Source organism: Solea solea, chromosome 2 (assembly GCF_958295425.1).
Source record: "Solea solea chromosome 2, fSolSol10.1, whole genome shotgun sequence".
Lineage (NCBI taxonomy): Eukaryota > Metazoa > Chordata > Actinopteri > Pleuronectiformes > Soleidae > Solea > Solea solea.
This window is the reverse complement of record NC_081135.1, coordinates 26327097-26346546: the sequence shown is the minus strand read 5'-3', so window position 1 is coordinate 26346546 and position 19450 is coordinate 26327097. Positions and strand designations below refer to the sequence as shown.

Here is a 19450-nt window from a genome sequence, read left to right as displayed (position 1 = left end):
GCGCTATCATAATCCATTTGTCGCTTATGTGACATCAAACATTACTGTCGCTATCAGAGGTCAAACAGGTGCCATGAATGACTAAATCCTTCTTTTCATACTTGAACTTCGCATGAGACAAACTGCCATCATCTGAATATAGTTTGCCTATAAGTCAAAAAGACCCAGTGTGTGACAGACAGCAGCAGAAAGGACTTCCTACACAGACAAATGGAGATAAATTAAGTGCCAAGGAGTCTGAGTGAAGCTGGAAACAAGAGCCAGGAAAAGAAACAACAACAGTCTATATATCTCACCGCACTTCAAATAAAAAAGCATAACGTGATTATCCCCTCCTTAAAACTCTATCAAAATTCTCCACATGGTCCCAAACTATAGATGGAGCGAAATCACAAACTTGTTTCAAGTAGATATTTAACAGTGGATTAAGCTTAATATTCCATTAAACCTCCGTTTGTCTGCAACAAAACACGAAATAGTCAAAGTTTATTTACAGTACACAGAAAACATCGTATCACACGGAATCTGATCAGGCCCACATTCATTTTGCAGGAAGACAACAGAGTCAAAATGATCAGTCTGAAATTGCATGGAGACACAGAGGACACAAATCTAAAATAAATCTAAAAGCAATAACCACAGACGGCGAGGGGTTTCCCAGGATGCTTGAAACTTAAAACTCAATCTTTACTTATCTATCTAGTTAATGACAATAGCGACGACTATGGATATCAACTGACTTATTGTGATAACATGTTTGCCCGTGACATACAACCCTAACATTCACTTTTGCTACCTAAAGACTTCAGCACTGACCAATGAAATTGGATGAAAGCCCACATGCTCTCAGGCCCCAGTGGCACATGATTGCTTTTAACAAATTTAGGGTGAACTAGCAGCATTATGTGGCATGTGAAAGCTCTGTAGGGCAACATGCACTTCTACTCTCTCAGGAACTAGAGCAACATTTCCAGTAACTCTGACCAAAAAAAAAAACAAACATGGTCCAATATCATTTACCCCAATTCACCCAGACAGTCATTAGTTAAATAAACAATCATTCATGGCGAAATCTGTGCTCACTGTTGGGTTGAACATGCGGTTAATAAGTGCCCTAATATCCTCATAGAGCACGTCACTGATTAACCTTCAACCCCAGACCGCGTACGTCTGAGTGTCAACACGCTGTGACTTCTAAGTCGGTGCCACGCGTGGTTAAAGTCTTTTAAAGGAGGGATGACACGTTCACTAAAAATGCCTCGTATGATGGACTTGCCAATAGAAAGAAAATACAAAAAGTTATTATTAGATCCCTAGATGTTTGACTTTCTACTGCTCTCAACAGCTGAAAATGCTTTGCTCATGATGACACACCCAAGTGCAAAGGAATGTCTCTTTTCCAGAGCAAAAACAGTCTCTCTCTCACACACACACACACACGCAGACAGACACACAGACACAAAACGACTCAGTCAATCATTACCCTAAATAAGCAGAGAGTGATGTAGTTTCCTTTAAAGAGACACATACCCGGTCCTTCGTTGACACAGGACTTATCAAGTTGGCACGTAGGAGACGATGAAGAGTGAAGACAATAGTCCAACAGCATCCCCACAATCCTCTCTTCATGAAGTGGGGAGAGGAAAAAAAAGTTACTCCATCGCTGCTGCTGCTGCTGCTGCTGCTGCTGCACCTATCACTACTTCACACCTTCAACACACACACTGACTAATGCAGCAATAACCTGAGGCCTATCTGAGCATGTGTATCCAAAGGGCAGGGCTTGCGTCTGTGCAAAGGCAGGAAACACAGTCATTGGAGGAGTCTTCACAGCACACAATCCCGCCACACACACCACATCCAAACTCCCTAAGCCCCACGGCGACGGGGAAGGAACGCTGCAGACCAAATAATCCCGTGTTTGCACTGTGTAACCAGCACAAACATAAGACCAACCTCTCCGAGAACAACTTCCCATCGTGATCGTTCCCCCCCCTCAAAATCATATCCTTGCAACAATAGCTCACAACGGATGGGAAGCAGAGAGAGAGGCTCATCAGCTTTCATTAGTACAAAGATGTGACCAAAGTGGACATGAATTATTCTGATCAGACGTAATTCCCTTAAGTAGAATAAAGGTTTGTGTTGGACAGATGCTCTTCCTCCTGTCACACACTGTTAGATTAAGACATGGAACACCCTAATGCCTTTCTGTATACAGTTGGAATGCAAACAGCAGCTCCCAAGTAAGAATGGAAGCATAAAACCGTGTGTACGTCTCATAAAAGTTAACACGAAATACTCATTTCTTGTGTGACTGGTGCACTAAACTGATTTTCAGCACTAAATTAAAAAGAATCGTGAATGTTTATTAGCGATCTATAATCTGTGCTCCACAGAAAGGCTTCTAGGACAATGAATACTAAAATGAAGATGAATGGAAACAAATAAAAAAAGATGGAAATATCAGTTTGGAGTTTATTTTTGCAGTAACGCTGTGGTAGGTGTTGAAGATGTTCCAAGTAGATGATTGTAAATAAACATACAAATAACAAAATATAATTTTTTTTTTTGGTGCAACATCAACGCATCATGTGTTATTGTTGAACTCACGGCACAGGCGCTGAGCCACGAGCTTTGCAACTTCAGGGATCGACCCAAAACAAACACAGTAAGGGGAAAAAATGGTGAAGACTAACTGAATGATTTAATTTTGTTCTATAATTATAATACACATGCTCTCCTCATGCAGAGAAAGTGGAGATGGAAAAGACTCTTTCTGAGCTCAACAATCCACAGCACAGGGAAGCCTGTGCCTTCTTATAGGGTATATGTGGCCAGTAACACTGTTTATAAGAATGAACCGGGTCCCTTACATGATTTCCTGTTCTGCTTAATATTCTGTGTGTGTAGCTGAGCTCAATATACAGCCCATGTCCCTATTATTAAATGTGTTTAAGTATGCAAGAGAGAAATGAGTGGCATACTGTAGGTCAGTGACTGTTGCCTTTGGATTTTTATACTTATTATGAAAGGAAAAGAAGAATATCTTCAGGATCGAGCACCTTGGAAGGTATATTAATCTGGAATACGGTAAGGCACTACTTGGTTTTCATTTAAAAACAAATACATTCAGCCCTGGATGGCTGCTGTCCACACTACCCCAAATCCAATGTTTTAAAGCCCTGGAAACGATTGGGTTTGAAAATGCTTCTAGCTCTATTTTGTTTTAAAACTCCACAGCAGCATTTTAGTCTACATGGGCAGAAATGACCATTGAAAACAATAATCAGGCCACAACTCGACTATCACTATATATCTTAGTTTACTTCAGTTTCACTTTCACTGACATGCATTTTCACATGCTTTAATATGGACGCAGTTTACTTCAGGTAAGGAGATGAAATGCAAACAAAGTAGTGTGAATGTAGCCAAAGGGAAATGTGTGAAATCCTTTACTTTAGCTTCACAATCAGGACATTAATGCAGAAAGACAGAGGAAAATTAATTTAGTTACTTAAAATATGAAGACCTTAAAGTAAATGTCAGGTCAGCCCACCCTCACCAGCTGGCCTTTTGGAACAATGATTTTGCTTGGGTGAATAATAGAAAACTGTACTTGATATCCAAGCGTGTTTCTAATTCACTGCCACAGTTCATCAGACATTCCTGCGACAAAAAAAGCAAATATCTCCCACGCTGCAATGTCACTGAAAACTGAGGGGAATGTATGATTTTAGAGGGCACCATATAGACACATAATATATCAAAGGGGATTTAATTAAAGAAAATAAATCACATCCCACGAGTTAGTTAAATAAATCCCCTCTTAGTTGTAATGATTCACGGAGGCAGTGTTTGACTTTGCGGCTCTGCAGAGGTACATATATTTTTACTTAAGGCATTTTCTATCATTTAAATCTGGGCACGACAGACCACATGCGTCAGTGCCGTCATGTTCGTATCATATCCAAAGTATTTCTTCATTTATAGTCAGCCACATTCTTTTGTGAGCACATGGGAATGAACGTACAGTACACCCAAAAACATAAGAGAGGGTAGTGTTGTTTGGGATTACCGATCAGAGGACAGATTAACAGTTCTTCCTGAGAGAGCACAACCTCTTTAACAGGTTGAATGGGTTTGCACGTTGGCTGCGTAACAGCTATGGTCACTTTCCAGTCAAATAATAATAAACTTCTGGGCTATCTGTGATTTTGTGGAAGATATCGTGACAAAGAAAAACAAGAGGGAAGAAACTTTCCAGAGACTGCATCTCATTCACGTTCACGTATCAATCTGTGCACCATTGCCTTAAGGCTGCAGGTTTGTCGGCTTTGATGTTGTCAGTGTATTAAGTTACTCTGACAGAGAAAGAAAAGATACAGCATAAGCTTTGATATCACAGCTCACATATGCTTTACCACTCCACAACCAATCTCTAAGCTTATAGGATCTTTAAAATGCCATTTTCTTGAACTGTACTCGCACTTTTTCCAACGTCAACGCTTCCCCTTATCAGAGATTATACTCTTTTGTTGCAGCCATATATAAATGCCTTGACATTTAACAAGTGTGTCTTCTGCTTCTTCTGGCAGACTTTTAGGGAAACGGGTGAGGCAGGCAAATCCCGCAGATGGGTTGAGGATCCAACTATAATCTGGGAGGAGGCGTTGTGCTCGTGCTCACTAGAATATAACCCGACACTGGGGGAATGCCTTCACCTTCTGACTAAATACAGCCACCAGTACACCCGCATACCACCTTTGGACGACACCTGATCCGGTAAACAAGCCATTTGAGCTTTGAAAAATACGAAACCGAAAAGCACACAACCTCATGTTTACCCTGTGCGCAGCGAGTCAATTAAGAACTCAGTGAATAGCCTCAACTAAAACTTAATCAGATTAATACATTTGGGAGAGAGCTAATTGTTTGAGTCACTCAATTGGCTGACAACGGTACATAATTAGTGGCTTCACTTTGTTTACTGGGAGGGTTTGATGGTTCTGTGTTAAAATGGTTGGTCATATCAAACTTTCAAGAATCCTTTAGATTATCTGACATAAAGATAAACAAAAAATGAACTATATAAATCAAAAATGTAACTTAATTGTAGGCATGATATTGGACTTTTTAGCCGATACTGCGATATGCCGATACATTGGGAGTGCTTGGGCCGATAACTGAAAACCAATACTAATATATACACGTGCCCAACTGCAGCTCCTTTAGTCTCTACTGTAGTGAAATGAAAGGAATATTTTTCATACTCATGTCGCAGCAGATGTAGATATAAATTGTCTTCATTGAGCAAAATAAATAAACAGAAATTAAATAATAGTTGTAGTAACTAGTCATATCGGCAGATCTCGGTGTGTTTGCCGATATCGTGCTGATAATATCGTACATCGTGCAATTATTTGTAATTGCTGATGTTCTCAAATGTCTTGTTTTGTTCACAAACTTAAATACTTTAGTTATTTGTTATAAGGAGCAAAAAAAAAAATATTCACATTCAAAAAAGCAAAAAATCTGAAAACTTGTATTAATTATTAAAAAAAATATATATATATATTCAAATGGATTAATCTATTATGAAATTAGTAGACGATTAATTTGGTAATCGATTAATAATCGATACATTGTTGCAGCCCTAATTGCTGAACAAAACCGTGCATTCATTCTAAACAGAAACTGTGTATTGTTGAGTTGGGGCAAAGCTCAAAAAATCCCCAATTCAGCATTGTCACTCTATAACGTCTTTATATGGCTGTAAAGCTACTGTTTTCATGGACGCTCATTTATTATGTCATGTGCTCCACTGGTATGGACTCCTGTACCACTTCTCCTTTTTACCTCAGTAAGGAAGGAGAGAGAGAGAGAGAGAGAGAGAGAGAGAGAGAGAGAGAGAGAGAGAGAGAGAGAGAGAGAGAGAGAGAGAGAGAGAGAGAGAGAGAGTCTTTGCCTGGGGTGATAATGTAAGTCGCTTTTAAATATTCAACAACGTATAATGTGCCCTTTTCAGGTATTTCTGCAGCCAGACGTGGTAAGATGAATGGGACTGTTATAGCACTGAACTTGAGAGGAAGACGTCGGTAGTAAGGCAGCGTGTGGAGCAACAGACACTTCTGTCCACGCCACTGCTGCTGGACAGTGGCGATTGGACGTTTTACCCCGACTCAGCATGTCAGGCCCACGGAGGGCTGTCCCACTAGACAAAAATCTATTGTGCACTTAATCTCAAAAAGCGCTGACATACTTTGTGTTCTGTATTATCTTTAGCTGTCCAGGATCCAGTCACAGCATGAAATCTGGAGCACATTCAGGAATCTATCTACATATCCAGTTAGATCAACAATCGGTCAGTGACTACACATGTCGACGCTCATTCAGCCAAACCACCGCTATGTTGTGATTTTAAATATGACAGGAAAGGACGCCAATGACTGACATTTATGGATTGTATTTTAGCAAATATTAAGATTTTTCTTAAAAAATAAAAAGTATCCAAAGAAATATAACAAAGGCAGACATTAAATCATGATGGAAACTCCCTACACTGTTACATGTGGTTAGTTGTCAAGGGAGGAAGGAGAGTGGGATGAGATCTGTTTAGACCACACCTTGTAAATGTGGGATGGGGAAAAAAGATGCGTGGGTTGGATTTGATGGGAAAAAAATTCACTCTGTAGGATAAATAAAAGTTTTTTTGAACTTGATTTCTACTGCGCACTGTTATTACCGTCCCACATTGGAGACACGCCACAGCAGCCAAGAGAACTTCCCAGACATAAAAACAAACAAACCAATATCTACTGGATATGTTATTTTCACCACTTTAAATAAATCTAAATTATTATGCATCCTCACCCGAATGCTAGTAAGTTGCATATGTAATATTAACACGTACAATCTTAACCTGCGCTTATGAGCAGTAACCCCCAGTTTTTTTCCATACCTTTGGACTCCGCAAATACAGCAATATTATAAAATGTGTGCTTGAGGCTTGGAAACGGAGTAAATAAACCACAAAAGGCTGACTGCCACTCAGCAAAAGCTTGACTTTAGAAGAGCACCTGACTGACTGAATGGTGCACAAACAGGCCTGACCTTCTCTTGACTGGCTGAATGAGGAGGAGGATTCTCCAGCATTTTACTTTACACACACACACACACACACACACAAACACACACAGGGGAAATAAATAAGCAACAAGGCAGTGAGATGGAGACTGGAAATTCCTTCCATTCTTAAAAAAGATGAGGGGTGCTTTTCGAGCATGGAGCAGGAAAAAAAACTTAAGCTGACATGTAACATAAGGCTGGAGGCTTAAGCTTTGATGTTAGGCCCGAATTAGGGAGTGAAAATGCTACAAGGAAGAAAAGACCCGCCAAAGTGCTCCACACTATTCAACTGTTGTCAGTTCCCATTAAAAAGGAACTCAGCGTGAAGACTGGGTCAAACAATCACACTGGCACACAAATAGTATCGCAAGCATGCTTGTGTTTGTCTCCACTGCAGCACAGGTTGTTCTTCATTGAAAAAAAAGAAGAAAGAAAAGAAATGTTTTAACGTCCACTGTATCGCCTACACAATCTCTACACAAACATGCTTCACTGCCCTGTGCAGCAACTGTGACAAAGCCCACGGAGCAGGACAAATCAAACTGACACGCGGTCGGCTGCATGTCTGACCCGCTACAACTGCTCCCCTTGTGCCACACGGCCTCACTGCTGCGAGTGCGAGCACAAACTGCAAGGAGAAACTCACACATACACAGAAGGAGAGTTCCGTCCGCCGACCCCTGTATCAAGTCCACGGTAAACAAGCCTCAATGTCTGTCAGCTGCGTGGTTGTGTGCGTCTTGTATGGTAATGGGAATCATGAGGGGAGTAACGTAGCGGCTCCTCTCTGGTGCATGTGCATGCGAGTGTGTGTGTCAGACTAGGTGAGGGTGAGAAAGAGTTCACATGCACGGATCTCATTTGCCACATACACTTCCGCCGATAATTGGCCAAAAACAAAATTAACTTGCAGTACGGCCTCATCGGTGATGAAGGCAGATAACCACTGCATGTCTGCATGGCAACAGCATATTTCATACGTCAAGTCTGAGACTTGACCTTTGGTGCATATTCATCATAACAGAATTAATGACTGCTTCTTCAATCCCTGTGCCCCGGCCTGGTTTTAGTTATGGCACACAGGAATTTAAATTAAATGGAAAACTCCTCTCGCAGTGACTTTTCTCCCACTTATTTAAGGGACAAACACAAGGTTATAAGTAAAAAGAGGGTTTTTTTCCCCCACAGAGCTTTTAAAATCACATCATAGTGGAATATGATACTGAAAATGTTCCTTCACTGATGACATACAGTTGAAGTGCCAACATAGAGATGACTTGGGAAAAATACTCGATGGTTGAGTTTCATCTGAAGCAACAACAAAATACTAACATTTCGGGGATCATGGCTCTCTGTCCCCATAGTGATGTTTTGAATCTCATGCCACCTGATGACATTCCTGTCCACGGGAAATGATTTGTTTTCACGAAGGCGAGCGGGAAGCACAAGAGCAGCATTATGCTAGCGGGATGAAGCAGCCCAATAAAAATTCCAGAGTTTTAGTTCCAGAATTAGTTTCTACTGGTTAAAAAAAACAACAACCTAGACTTTCAATTTGATGGAATGAACTCCGGCAAAAAAGTCCTCATGGGGGCTACAGATATTACGCACTGAGGCTTTAACGTAATTCTGGTCCATCCATCCCAAACATCATCTCCTTCACTACCCTACATACCTCCATGCATCCTTTGCGATGGTACACAATGCTTCCTCTACCATGCTGCAGACATCAACATTAAAAGGGGTTATTTGTATTATGCTTAATCCAAAGTACGCTGAAACGCAATGTAAGACAACTAAATTTATTATAATTAAATGTAATTCGTCCCATTAATGGGGAATATCACTCGTTGGCGTTGCCGATGAGAGAGGTCAATGGCGGTCAATGGAGTATGTCCACTGCGACTTTTGACAACTTGCTTCGCCGGATAGCCCCTCTAATAAAACCACAGCCATTGATTGAGGCTGAGCACCCATAGCCACTCTCTGTTATTTAGCTGCAAGGGATAAACCAGCAAGCTCTGGCTGCATGGTTTACAGTTGTTTCACTGCAACTGTAGGTTACTTCTTTATCGTTTTCCTGACTGATTGGACTATTGACCCCACTATTTCCGGGGGTCTTGCGGACGAAATGAACGCAAAGTACAGACGAAAGGCTCCATCCGTCTCTCTCTCCTTTGTGTACAGTCAAAGTCTGTCTCAGAACCCTTGAAATGTCATTCTAAAATTATAGCTCAAAACCCCCCAAAAATTTCCTGCCTACAGCACCTTTAATAAGCAGGCGTGTAAGGCAGGTAACTGGACCATTTCTGTCACAGTCACCAATGATAACAGTGAGTACATTTTGCCCTGAAGAGGTAAGACATATCACTCACGTGTCACTACAACAAAAAGATGCAGATAAGGGCCATTAAACGTGGCGTAGTCAGAGAGTAGTGGGAGTAAAGGTAAGTTTATCTTGCGGGCAAAGAGTGTCTGGATCTGGGCGCCATCGCATTCCAGAGATTCCCACACTCTAAGCTCACCTACCTTTTCCTTCATAATTTAGCAAGGGCAGCACGAGGGGAAGGTGACGTCTTTGTAGTGTTTATTTTTTTTTCTTTTTCTGTACAGGGAAACTAACAGAAAGGTAGCTTTTGCACCCGAGCGTTTGGGTTTGATATCGAGGACAGTGCGTGAAGGTCCCCTCAAAAGGTGTCAGTTTTTGGGCGATGAATCGGTCACAAGAACGGGATTATCGTAGCATAAGATTCTCAACCCAAGGAAGCTTGATTTGTGTCGCGAAGGGAAACGTTTCCACTTTCCTTTCGCAAGGAATTCGGGACTTTGTGAGTTGAGCACACACTCCTGCTGTGCGCACAGAACGCGTCCTTCGTCTCCCTCCTCCCAGTTTCTCTGCAGTTTAGTCAAGGAGAGTAAGGGGGGAGAAAAAAAGCAATTAAATACCTTAGGAGGAGTGTTTCTTGCGCTGGTTGAGCTGCGGCTCGGTACACGTAACTTCATCGGTAAAGTCCCGTTGGTAAGTCCCGTGCGTGTGGAGGAGTGGAGCTTGCCTCCATGGCTGAAGAGGAGGAGGAGAAGAAGAAGAGAGGACTCCTCTGCTACTCCCTGCTTCCACCAGCGAAGTCCCAGGCTAAGCAAGAGTGCATGACGTCAGCGGGAATGTGGGAAAGCAGCGCGCACTCCTGGTTGGCTAGGATGGCGGCAAGGGGGCGTTGCCGATCAGGTTCGGATTGTTGAATTGACCAATGAGAGAAGAGGTGACAGTTACCTTGGTTACAAATTTTGTCCACACACGGTAGTAAACTGAGCAGACTTACTGCCGTAAAACACAGAAAAGGTAGTAGAATATACCACATTTTGGTGACTATGGTTACCTGCAAAGATCCACAACGCAGAACTTTGGAACTTCTCAAAGTCATAAAAGACGTGACATCATCGCGTTAACGGTAAGATTAATGCAAAATAGAGCAGAGAAGAGACATAAACTGAGCAGAGAAATATAGCATAAGGTAAGCTAGGCTTTGTTTTACTCTCGTAATAACAGTCTTTTATAAAGCACCTGTAAAGGGATACCATGAAATGACTTTGGCAGACGTTGAAGTCACTTTATTATAATATGAATTAAGTAAAACTCTGAAAGTATATGACATTTACTGAACTTAAGTATCAAAAGTTATTTTCTGATATAAAATGTTCTCAAGTTTTAGAATTAAAAGTATTAAAAATGTGAGGAGTTAGGATTGAGCCATGGTAGCTCAGTGGTAGGGTGAGTTGTCTTTCAACTGCAAGGTTGTGTGGGTTAAATTCCAGGCTCTGAGCGAGACACTTATCCCCATATTGCAGTGTGTGAATGTGAAATGTGAAAGGGCATGAAAGATGTGTGAATGGATGAATGGCAAAACTGTAGTGTAAAGCCGTTCATCAAGAAAAGAAAAGCACTATATAAATACAGACCATCACCAACTCTTCTTCTTCTGATTTTATTTAGTAGTAGTAGTAACAAGGGACAAAGACAGAGGACATTGTGTGGCGTAAAAGTAAAAGTTGCTAGAAATATAAATAACAAAGTAAAGTACAGATACATGAGTTTTGTTTTGTACTTAAGTACAGTAACGAAGTATGTGTACTTTGTTACATTACAACACTGCATAATAGAGACTTAAATGGCTAGGAACACTTCGGAGGGTACATTGGCAGAAATTGAATATACTATAAGTAGGTTTATATCACTGTATAAGAAGAAGAACAACATTGTAGGCCACCGTAGTTCCTTCACACACTTTGGAAAGTCTTGCCATTAGATATCACTCATTCTTACACACTGGACCATACAGGGGATTGTTTGTTTTAAAGTGTTGTTGTACGAAATATTGACACAATAGCAACACTGACCTTGCTGTTGAGTGCGCCACTGTTCTGTGAATCAACCTGGGACCCGAACATTTGTTCTCACTGAAAACAACATGTGCGTTTGTAGCTTGTAGGCATGTGGGAGTTGCTGATCGACTTCTGCCTTGTTTGGTGTGTTTGTGTCACTTAAATTAATACAAACAAAGGATTTCAAGCTGCAGCTGGCAGCAGTGGAGAACCGACTCCTGTGTGCCCTGATGTAAAATCACTGATTTTTCCATCTATTGCTTTAAACCTGCCATACAGTGCTTAATAAATGTATTCGACCACCACCCAAAGCGACAGCTGCCCTAAACTAACAGCATTGGTAATTATCAAAATCATTTTTCATGAGACTTTATATACACCAGTATGTAGAAGCTCTTTAATGGACATTATATATGTAATGCTAAAGCATAATTATTATGGTTATCCATGAATTTTCAACTTTACATTTTACAAAAAACTATGAAAAAATAGGAAAGCGTGTTATTATTTCTTGATTCAGGTGTGTTGTTGTGTTGTTATGCTTGATTAATGACTTCTCAGAGAAGCCAAGTGAGTGGGTTTCAATTTGGTATAAAAGGTGAATTCAGTTGTTATTTGCCAAATAAATAACAAAAAAATGTTTTATTTTCAAACAAGTTTTTTGAAAGATTTCTAAAATATTTAGGTTTTCTCAATTTTATGACTAATAGATTTGTTAAGCACTGTACGTGTTGCAAGTTAGTTTACAATCCCAAATAACAGATACCAAGATATTGACTGAAATAATGGATGATCAAAAGTGTGCTACAGACTATTATTATTCAACCAGCTGAGAAATCAATCAGTAGGTTCACCTCTAGTATAAAAACCAACAGCATTGAGGTTACTATTAGGTCCTAAATCCTTTTCTAATATTAGTCTTGACATTTGGTCACAATATATGAAAAATAATAATCTTACTCTGAGTAAAAATGTCATGTCTGCTAGGCACATGAAGGGGGGAAAGTAATCTTCAGTGGTTGCAGAACAGCGCACACGTTTCCATTTCAGTTTTAGATTAAGCATACTTCACACCAACCTGACACACACAATGCCTTTAAGGCCCGAGTACTTCAAAGCTTAATCCAAAACAAAGACGTAGAGATCTTCCAGTGGCATATCTGATCACACTGCGTGCACCATCTGTCCCCACCCAAACCCTAAAACTTGTGAGAGTCGACTGATAGCAAAGTCATGCAGACCTTCATGGCAAAGTTTGGTTTTTAATGGCTCTTATTACTTTTTCCTGTAGATCCCTTAGTCTTCTATTAATCATGTAAATGACCCCACTAAAGCTAGGTACACGTGGAGGGTGAATGTTGTGTTTAATCAGGCTGAACACAACCTCTGTATTTTCCACATGCACTGAGACTTTTTAAACATTTTCTTTTGCAGGCATTACAGTGAGTGCGTCCCACTAGAGCTCTACAATGACGAGTGGACGAAGTCTGCATTCATTCATCACAGACTGCAGAGCAGACGATGTGGGTAGGTGGTTATCAGAGAATGAGTTTGAAACTTTGCTGACCCGTGACATAGTGGCCCTGTGATCTGTTGAATAGATTCGACCTCAAGTCCCCATGTTGAATTCTCCAGGTACTGTTGAGCCTTTGATGCTGTAGTCTGAGCCTGCAGTGCTTATGTTTATTCACCTGCCTGGAGTCACAGCTGAACTACTCTCCAAAAAAAAAAACTGCCTGACTGCCTGAGTTAGTATGTGGTCTACTCCCCCCCCTTCCTCACACTGCCCCCTCAGAATTGTTGCCCATACGATCCATTAATGCTCAACTGGTGTTATCTTTCTTTGCTGAAGTCAGCAAAAGTACTCTACCTCAGGTGTCAAAAATGATGGGACCTTCAACTAATTCAGCCTAATTCAGACATGTAATTTGCTTTTATCCATGCAGAAAAACTCGCACTGCGGATGAAAAGCGGTCTTGGCAGCTCGAGGTACAAACCGACCGACTATAAAACACTCCAAGCTATTGTTGATGCCAGGCGCCTGCAGTCAAAACTAATTGGACAAAAGGTAAATTTTGGAACTTGTCAATATCATGTCACACTTCAAAAGGCAGTGCTATTATAACATCGATATCTGGTTTCAGTGGTGTGGAAATTTGAGAATTTGCTTGATGGGGATTCAGAAGCAAATAAAGATGAATATGTACTGAGGCTCTAAAAGAGATATTTTTCCAGAGAGCGAACAATCCTTACTTACCTACTGCAGCAATAATGGAAAACGACGAAAACCTGACTTTAACCGGAGTGGAATAATAGCAAATAGAATCACTGAAAGCAATGGGGAAGATGGAAAACAACATAAAAACTGGGCAGTTACATTATTGTTATACACAATACCACAGGGCCACACAGTGAAGTAGTGGCCAGCACGGTTCCCTCACAGCAAGAAGGTTCAACCAAGAGTTTGCATGTTCTCCTCATGTGTGTGCGTGGGCTTTCTCTGGGTTCTCTGGTTTCCTCCCACAGTCCAAAAACATGGGATTAGGTAAATTGGACACTCCAAATTGACCGTAGGTGTGAGAGTGAATGGTTATTTGTCTCTATATGTGTCCCTGTGATGGACTGGCGATCTGTCCAGGGTGTACCCCGCCTATCGCCCTATGTCAGCTGAGATTGGGACAGCGCCCCCCGTGACCCTCCTGTGGAGGACAAAGGTGTAGAAGATGGATGGATGCAATAATAGCAAATAGAATCACTCAAAGCAATGGTGAAGGTGGGAAACAACATAACAACCTAAGTAAGTAAGTACGTAAAGTTTATTTATATAGCACTTTTCACAGGAAGGATTCACAAAGTGCTTCAGAAGTGAAGACAGTAAAAAGTAAGATACATAATACACAGCAGATACAACACTCACAGCTACAAGCACAGACGTAAGAAGATAAAACATATTGTAGTAAAACCCACACCTAACTAAAAGCCTGTCTGAACAACAGGGTCTTAAGCTGCTCTTTGAAAGACTCCACAGAATTTAAAGTGCGCAGATACAGTGGCAACTCATTCCAGTCTGGGGTGTGAAAGGCTCGTTCCCCTCTCGCACTGTTGCCTCACAGCAAGAAGGTTCAACCGAGGTGCTTTCTGCGTGGAGTTTGCATGTTCTCCCCGTGTATGCGTGTGCTTTCACCGGGTATTCCGATTTTTAGACACTCTAATTATTATTAGAGAGTGGTTGTTTCTCTCTGTATGTTGGTCCTGCAATGTACTGGTGACCTGACCTGGCTGTGACCCCGCATTTTGCCCTATATCAGCAGGGATTGACTGTAGCACCCCTCATGTGTTTTGCGGGAGACGATACTACAATCAGGCTCATGAATATTCATTTGACTGCTTTTATGTTTCTATAAAACTGTTTGAAGTTCATTGTCATGTGACTCTGTCTGAGCAGAGCAAAAAGTTAATACCAGAAGCAATGGAGATTAGGCTGTTAGGCCTGCGGTGTTTTAATTGGTACACTGTGGCAGAAGCATTTTAGTATCATTATGGTTGCCCATGGCTCCTTACAACCTTGCGTTCTGCATAACCTAGATAAGACGGGCTGTTTACATTCAGTCACCCCGCTGAAAGGGACGCTTTCTGAGCATCTCCCACTGGTGATGTGATACAGGGAAAAATAAATGACTGTGAGTTGCCTCGAGCATGGGATCATTTATGCTCTTCAGGAAGGAACCGGCAGCATAAGTACATTCTAAAATCATATATAAAAAACACTGCCTCTTTGTTAGATTTTCTTGTGAGATATATATATATACACTGAAATTAGAGCAGTGCACTTGGGTACACTGTAAAATATGATACCCCTTATAAGTAATGTGAAATAATTTCTCGTCTTTAACATTGAGTAAATTACTACAAAATTGTAATGATACTGAAGCATAGTGCTGAGCTGACCTGACCGGGACATCCAGTGGACTGAAAAAAAGTCGTCCCTGTTCAAATTCATTTTATATTTTTGAACATATAAACTGTACATTGATTCAGTGTGATGTCAAACCCACTGGCAAACCTGCACTGTATAGTACAGATAAGGGAATCTAGAATCTATTTAAAAACAATGCCAAATAGCAATTTAATTGAAATGACCTTCACTTGAAATTGTTAGTAGCCTGAAAGTGTTATAGACATTTTAAACAACAAATTATTAGTTCAAACAAATAAACCATCTGTGTTGAAACAATATGCATTATCAAGTTGAGTTTATGTTTTGTTGCTAAGTTCAACTACTTTGAAATGTGTTACGGTGTACGTGCAGTGCAATTATTCAATGACTGCCATTGATCAAGGAGAAAGGAGATGCAGTCAAAAATGAGTGCAATATTTCAACACTGTTTTCTACTGATGCTACGTGTTTTTAACGTTGTGATGTGTCTGTTTTTGCTGACACACTTTGGCCTAATTAGAAAATAGGCAAGTACGTTATTGAGACACCACAGTCTCTTGGGAGTGTGTAATTTAATTGCTATCTTGCTCATTTTGTCATGCACACACTCAGCGATGGTCTCAATTTTCAAGGTCTGAGTACATGATGATTTATAAGACAGCAAAAAACAAACACATGCAAAGATGTTGATCTTTCACAATTGAGGCAAAAAAAACAAACACATTCAAGAAACATATGCTAACAACACTTTTTTTTTTTTTGCATAATTTAGTATCCAACTGTGTAATCTTCTAATGGACGAATTGACATCTCTGCTTCTCCTATTCACAGTTTTTGTAATTCAACTGAGTAATTTAACAGCCAGTGCAAGTTTAAGATTCCCTCGTGTGTATTGCCTGAAGGGGCACTCAAATTTTGAACTGTAGATTCCAATAACTGGAATATGGACATCACCCTGGGGGTAAATGTCCAAACCGCAGCCACAACTTGACACGTACATGGACAGTCATGACACACATCAACTCTGTAACTCCTTTACGTTTCATGAAATACACTGTACCCATGTATTAGATATGTGTTCAGTTATTTGAGCCAGTGGGCTGAGCGGAAGTGAATTGGGCTTGTTACTGGAGGGTTCACCTGGTTGGGGTACCCTCCAGGTACCATTTACTCCTACTTCATTGGGTTAATTGGACACTCTAAATTGTCCCCAGCCGCGGGTTAGGGTGAGCCTAGTCACATCCAGTGTACTCCTAGAGCCAGTCCCAAGACCAGATAAATGGGAGAGTTGTGTCAGGAAGAGCTTCCAGCATAAAAATTTCTGCCGGATCCCTATAGGGATGGAGAAAGTGAAAGAAAGAACTCTGAGCGGGTGGCTTGTTTATATAAAAACTCTGCTAGAATACAGCAAGCTGCTGCATCACTCTGCAGGGGGCCTTGTTCTTTAATGATGGAGAAAACCATCATATATAACGACTTCTACCTCCCTTTTCTTTTATTAACATACCTCATGCATGCCAAGCATGTTTCTGCTTGATTATTTTTTAATTTGCTGCTGTTCATTTTTTGCTTCATGCTTTATTAGTAATCCTGATGCAGTTGAATTATCGGAGTTTACGAACCTTTCACAAACACAATGATGCTAATAAAGACTGAGCACATGCCAATAAAGACAGAAAACCAAATGTCCAGCATCCTGATGTACCCACTTTGTTATTTATATTATTTATTATTTCAGAAAATGGTCCAAATAATAGATGCATTAAAGCATTTCACATTCAATTTTGTCTGGGTAAAGTTAATTGCAGGAGAAAATACAGTAAATGTCATGGGTGAATTGCATTTAAAGGAAAACACTCCTGTGGCTTATGTGCTTGTTCAGGGCTTATTTGAGTCCAGGGAAACTGTTTTATTCCTGCTGTGCATTAAACCTTGTCTTATAGGTTGAGAAAATTCGCTGTGCAGCCAAGGCAACCAAGGAGAGCTCAATTTTACAGCAGCACAGACAGGTGTGGAGCAGAGAGTGCCCCAGGCTGCAAAAGGCTGAGTAAGTGCCCCCTATTACTCCCTGTCATTATCTGCTGCAGTTTTCTGAATCTGCTATTACGCCACACAACCGTTCCATTTAAGCCCCATTGAGCCTGGACACAAACCTCCTGGAAATAGGGTGTAAAAATTGGGGACAAACGTAATATTATTGGAAAAAAATTTTATCACAGAGGGTAAAAAAGGCAAAGAAGAGAATAAGGATTCACATGTAGGCCTTTCTTCTGCAGTGATGAGTTTGAGCAAACGGAGTGAAATAGGGATAAGTGGGGTTATGGCTGTATGAAGAGAGGCAGACGGGTATACCGTATGGAAGAACACTATTTCTCTGCATGCTGAGGCAGAAGTGGGCGACTGTGTGGTGTCATGCCTTGTGAAGTGAGAAGGGCAGCGCTAGCTCTGGGGTGCAGCTTGTTTGGCTGCATAATGACTGTGTCTGAGGCACCCAAGGTTAATGATGTACACAAGTGTTAGCCTCAGTAATGAGCCTAGCCATAAAGATGTGCCACTGCTTTTAGTTCTCTACACATACATCTCGTTAGGTTTCAAAAGCCACCCTGTAAAGTGGGAAAACAGATGAGAATGTCTCTATGGTTACTATTCCTATGTTCACAATCACAGGCCAGTTAGTTACAGGTGCACACTATTATCATAGCGCACTCCAAAGGCCTAGGAGTGCGGCGTTGCCTTCATTAACGAGACATAATTCCTCTACTTTTTGAAAAATGTCACCAGTGAAGTCTGAGAGAATGAGTGTCATCGTGAGGTGGAAAAGTAGACCTGCAGCCCACTCACATACTTCTGAAGCAAACTGTGGCCATAATTTTATTCAATGGTAGAAGCACAGTATTCAAGGATCACACTGTTATGAAATGTGATGGTTTCCTCTACCTTCTTCCAACCCAGGTATGTTTAAAGGAATACTTCACCGATTTGCATTTAGCTTTGTATTACTAGAATAGGGGCAGTATTTTTTTGAAAAATTGTGCTTCACAACCTCAGTTTCCCCTGTGTCGAGAAATATCTTCATTCTTTTTTTGGTTACCTGGCCACCAGTGACACTTGGTCCGAGGCTTGAAACGGCAACGCTAATTCTGCACTTTTTAGACCCACTCGTAGGGGGGCGGGACCTTATTCCCAGAATGTAAACATTGTCCGCCATCTTTGCTAACAGTTATGCTAACAGGACCAAGAGTCACTTGTGGGCACGTAACAAAGAAAAGAATGAAGTTATTTCTCAACTCAGGGGAAACTGAGGTTGGGAAGCACAATTGTTCAAAAATACTACCCCTATTCTAGTAAAACAAAGCTAAACGCAAACCGGTGAAGTATTCTTTTAAATGTTAATACTTATGTAATTGTAAACTTACAGATCACTTACTTACCTACACTACATATTGATTTCATTCAGAATGCTTTGGTCAACCTCTAGCTGTATTATCAGGCCAACTGCTATAGTGATTGTTCATTAATTAATTACGGTAATTAATTAATTCATTCATTCATTCATTCATTCATTCTTCATCTACTGCTTTATCCTCTACATGAGGTTCAAAACATAGGGCATAGGTTGAAGATGGGGTACATCCTGCACTTGTCGCCAGTTCATCACAGCAGGGCCAACATGTAGCGATAAACAACCATTACTATAGTGATTGTTACAGTTGAAATATTTGATTTGATGACATTTGCATTGAATTTGGCCACATCATGCAACTGTATTCAGCAGCTAAGCAAAAGGGATAGTCTGTCACTAGCATTAGGACAGTTTCATTGAGGAGTTGGTCGAAGGAGGGCTAATTGTTTTGACTAACATTGAAAATCATTTAAAATGTTCCTCCATAAATGGTTGAGATAGCAACTGTTCTCTCACAAGCCTGCCAGGTCAACTTAAAAGGAGATGCTGCATTCACAACTTGATTTCACTGCCCCCATGTGGCCAAAATTTCAGCTATTGCT

At 40.8% G+C, this 19450-nt stretch overlaps 2 protein-coding genes across 5 annotated transcripts in view; one reads left to right on the top strand and one right to left on the bottom strand.

Moving 5' to 3' along the window:
- The window catches only part of LOC131475632 (plakophilin-4-like), an 89924-nt gene extending 79650 nt beyond the window's left edge, over positions 1-10274 (bottom strand). The window contains exon 1 of one of the 2 annotated variants that reach the window (XM_058653907.1): positions 10075-10274. Coding sequence is in view for 1 of the 2 variants with exons in the window: in XM_058653901.1 (XP_058509884.1) it covers positions 1531-1609 (79 nt within the window). In the remaining variant the exon portion in view is untranslated. Of the gene's footprint in view, positions 1-1530; positions 1662-10074 lie in introns of those variants that run through there. The other variant, XM_058653901.1, reaches the window with a different exon arrangement.
- Positions 10275-10331: 57 nt separating this feature from the next.
- Positions 10332-19450, top strand: part of LOC131475686 (coiled-coil domain-containing protein 148-like) — a 30793-nt gene continuing 21674 nt past the window's right edge. The window contains exons 1-4 of one of the 3 annotated variants that reach the window (XM_058653968.1): positions 10332-10388; positions 12943-13035; positions 13455-13576; positions 17389-17492. In XM_058653968.1, the coding sequence (XP_058509951.1) occupies positions 12978-13035; positions 13455-13576; positions 17389-17492 (284 nt within the window). In that variant the 5' untranslated portion in view covers positions 10332-10388; positions 12943-12977. Of the gene's footprint in view, positions 10389-10442; positions 10641-12942; positions 13036-13454; positions 13577-17388; positions 17493-19450 lie in introns of those variants that run through there. The other 2 variants (XM_058653966.1, XM_058653957.1) reach the window with 2 other exon arrangements.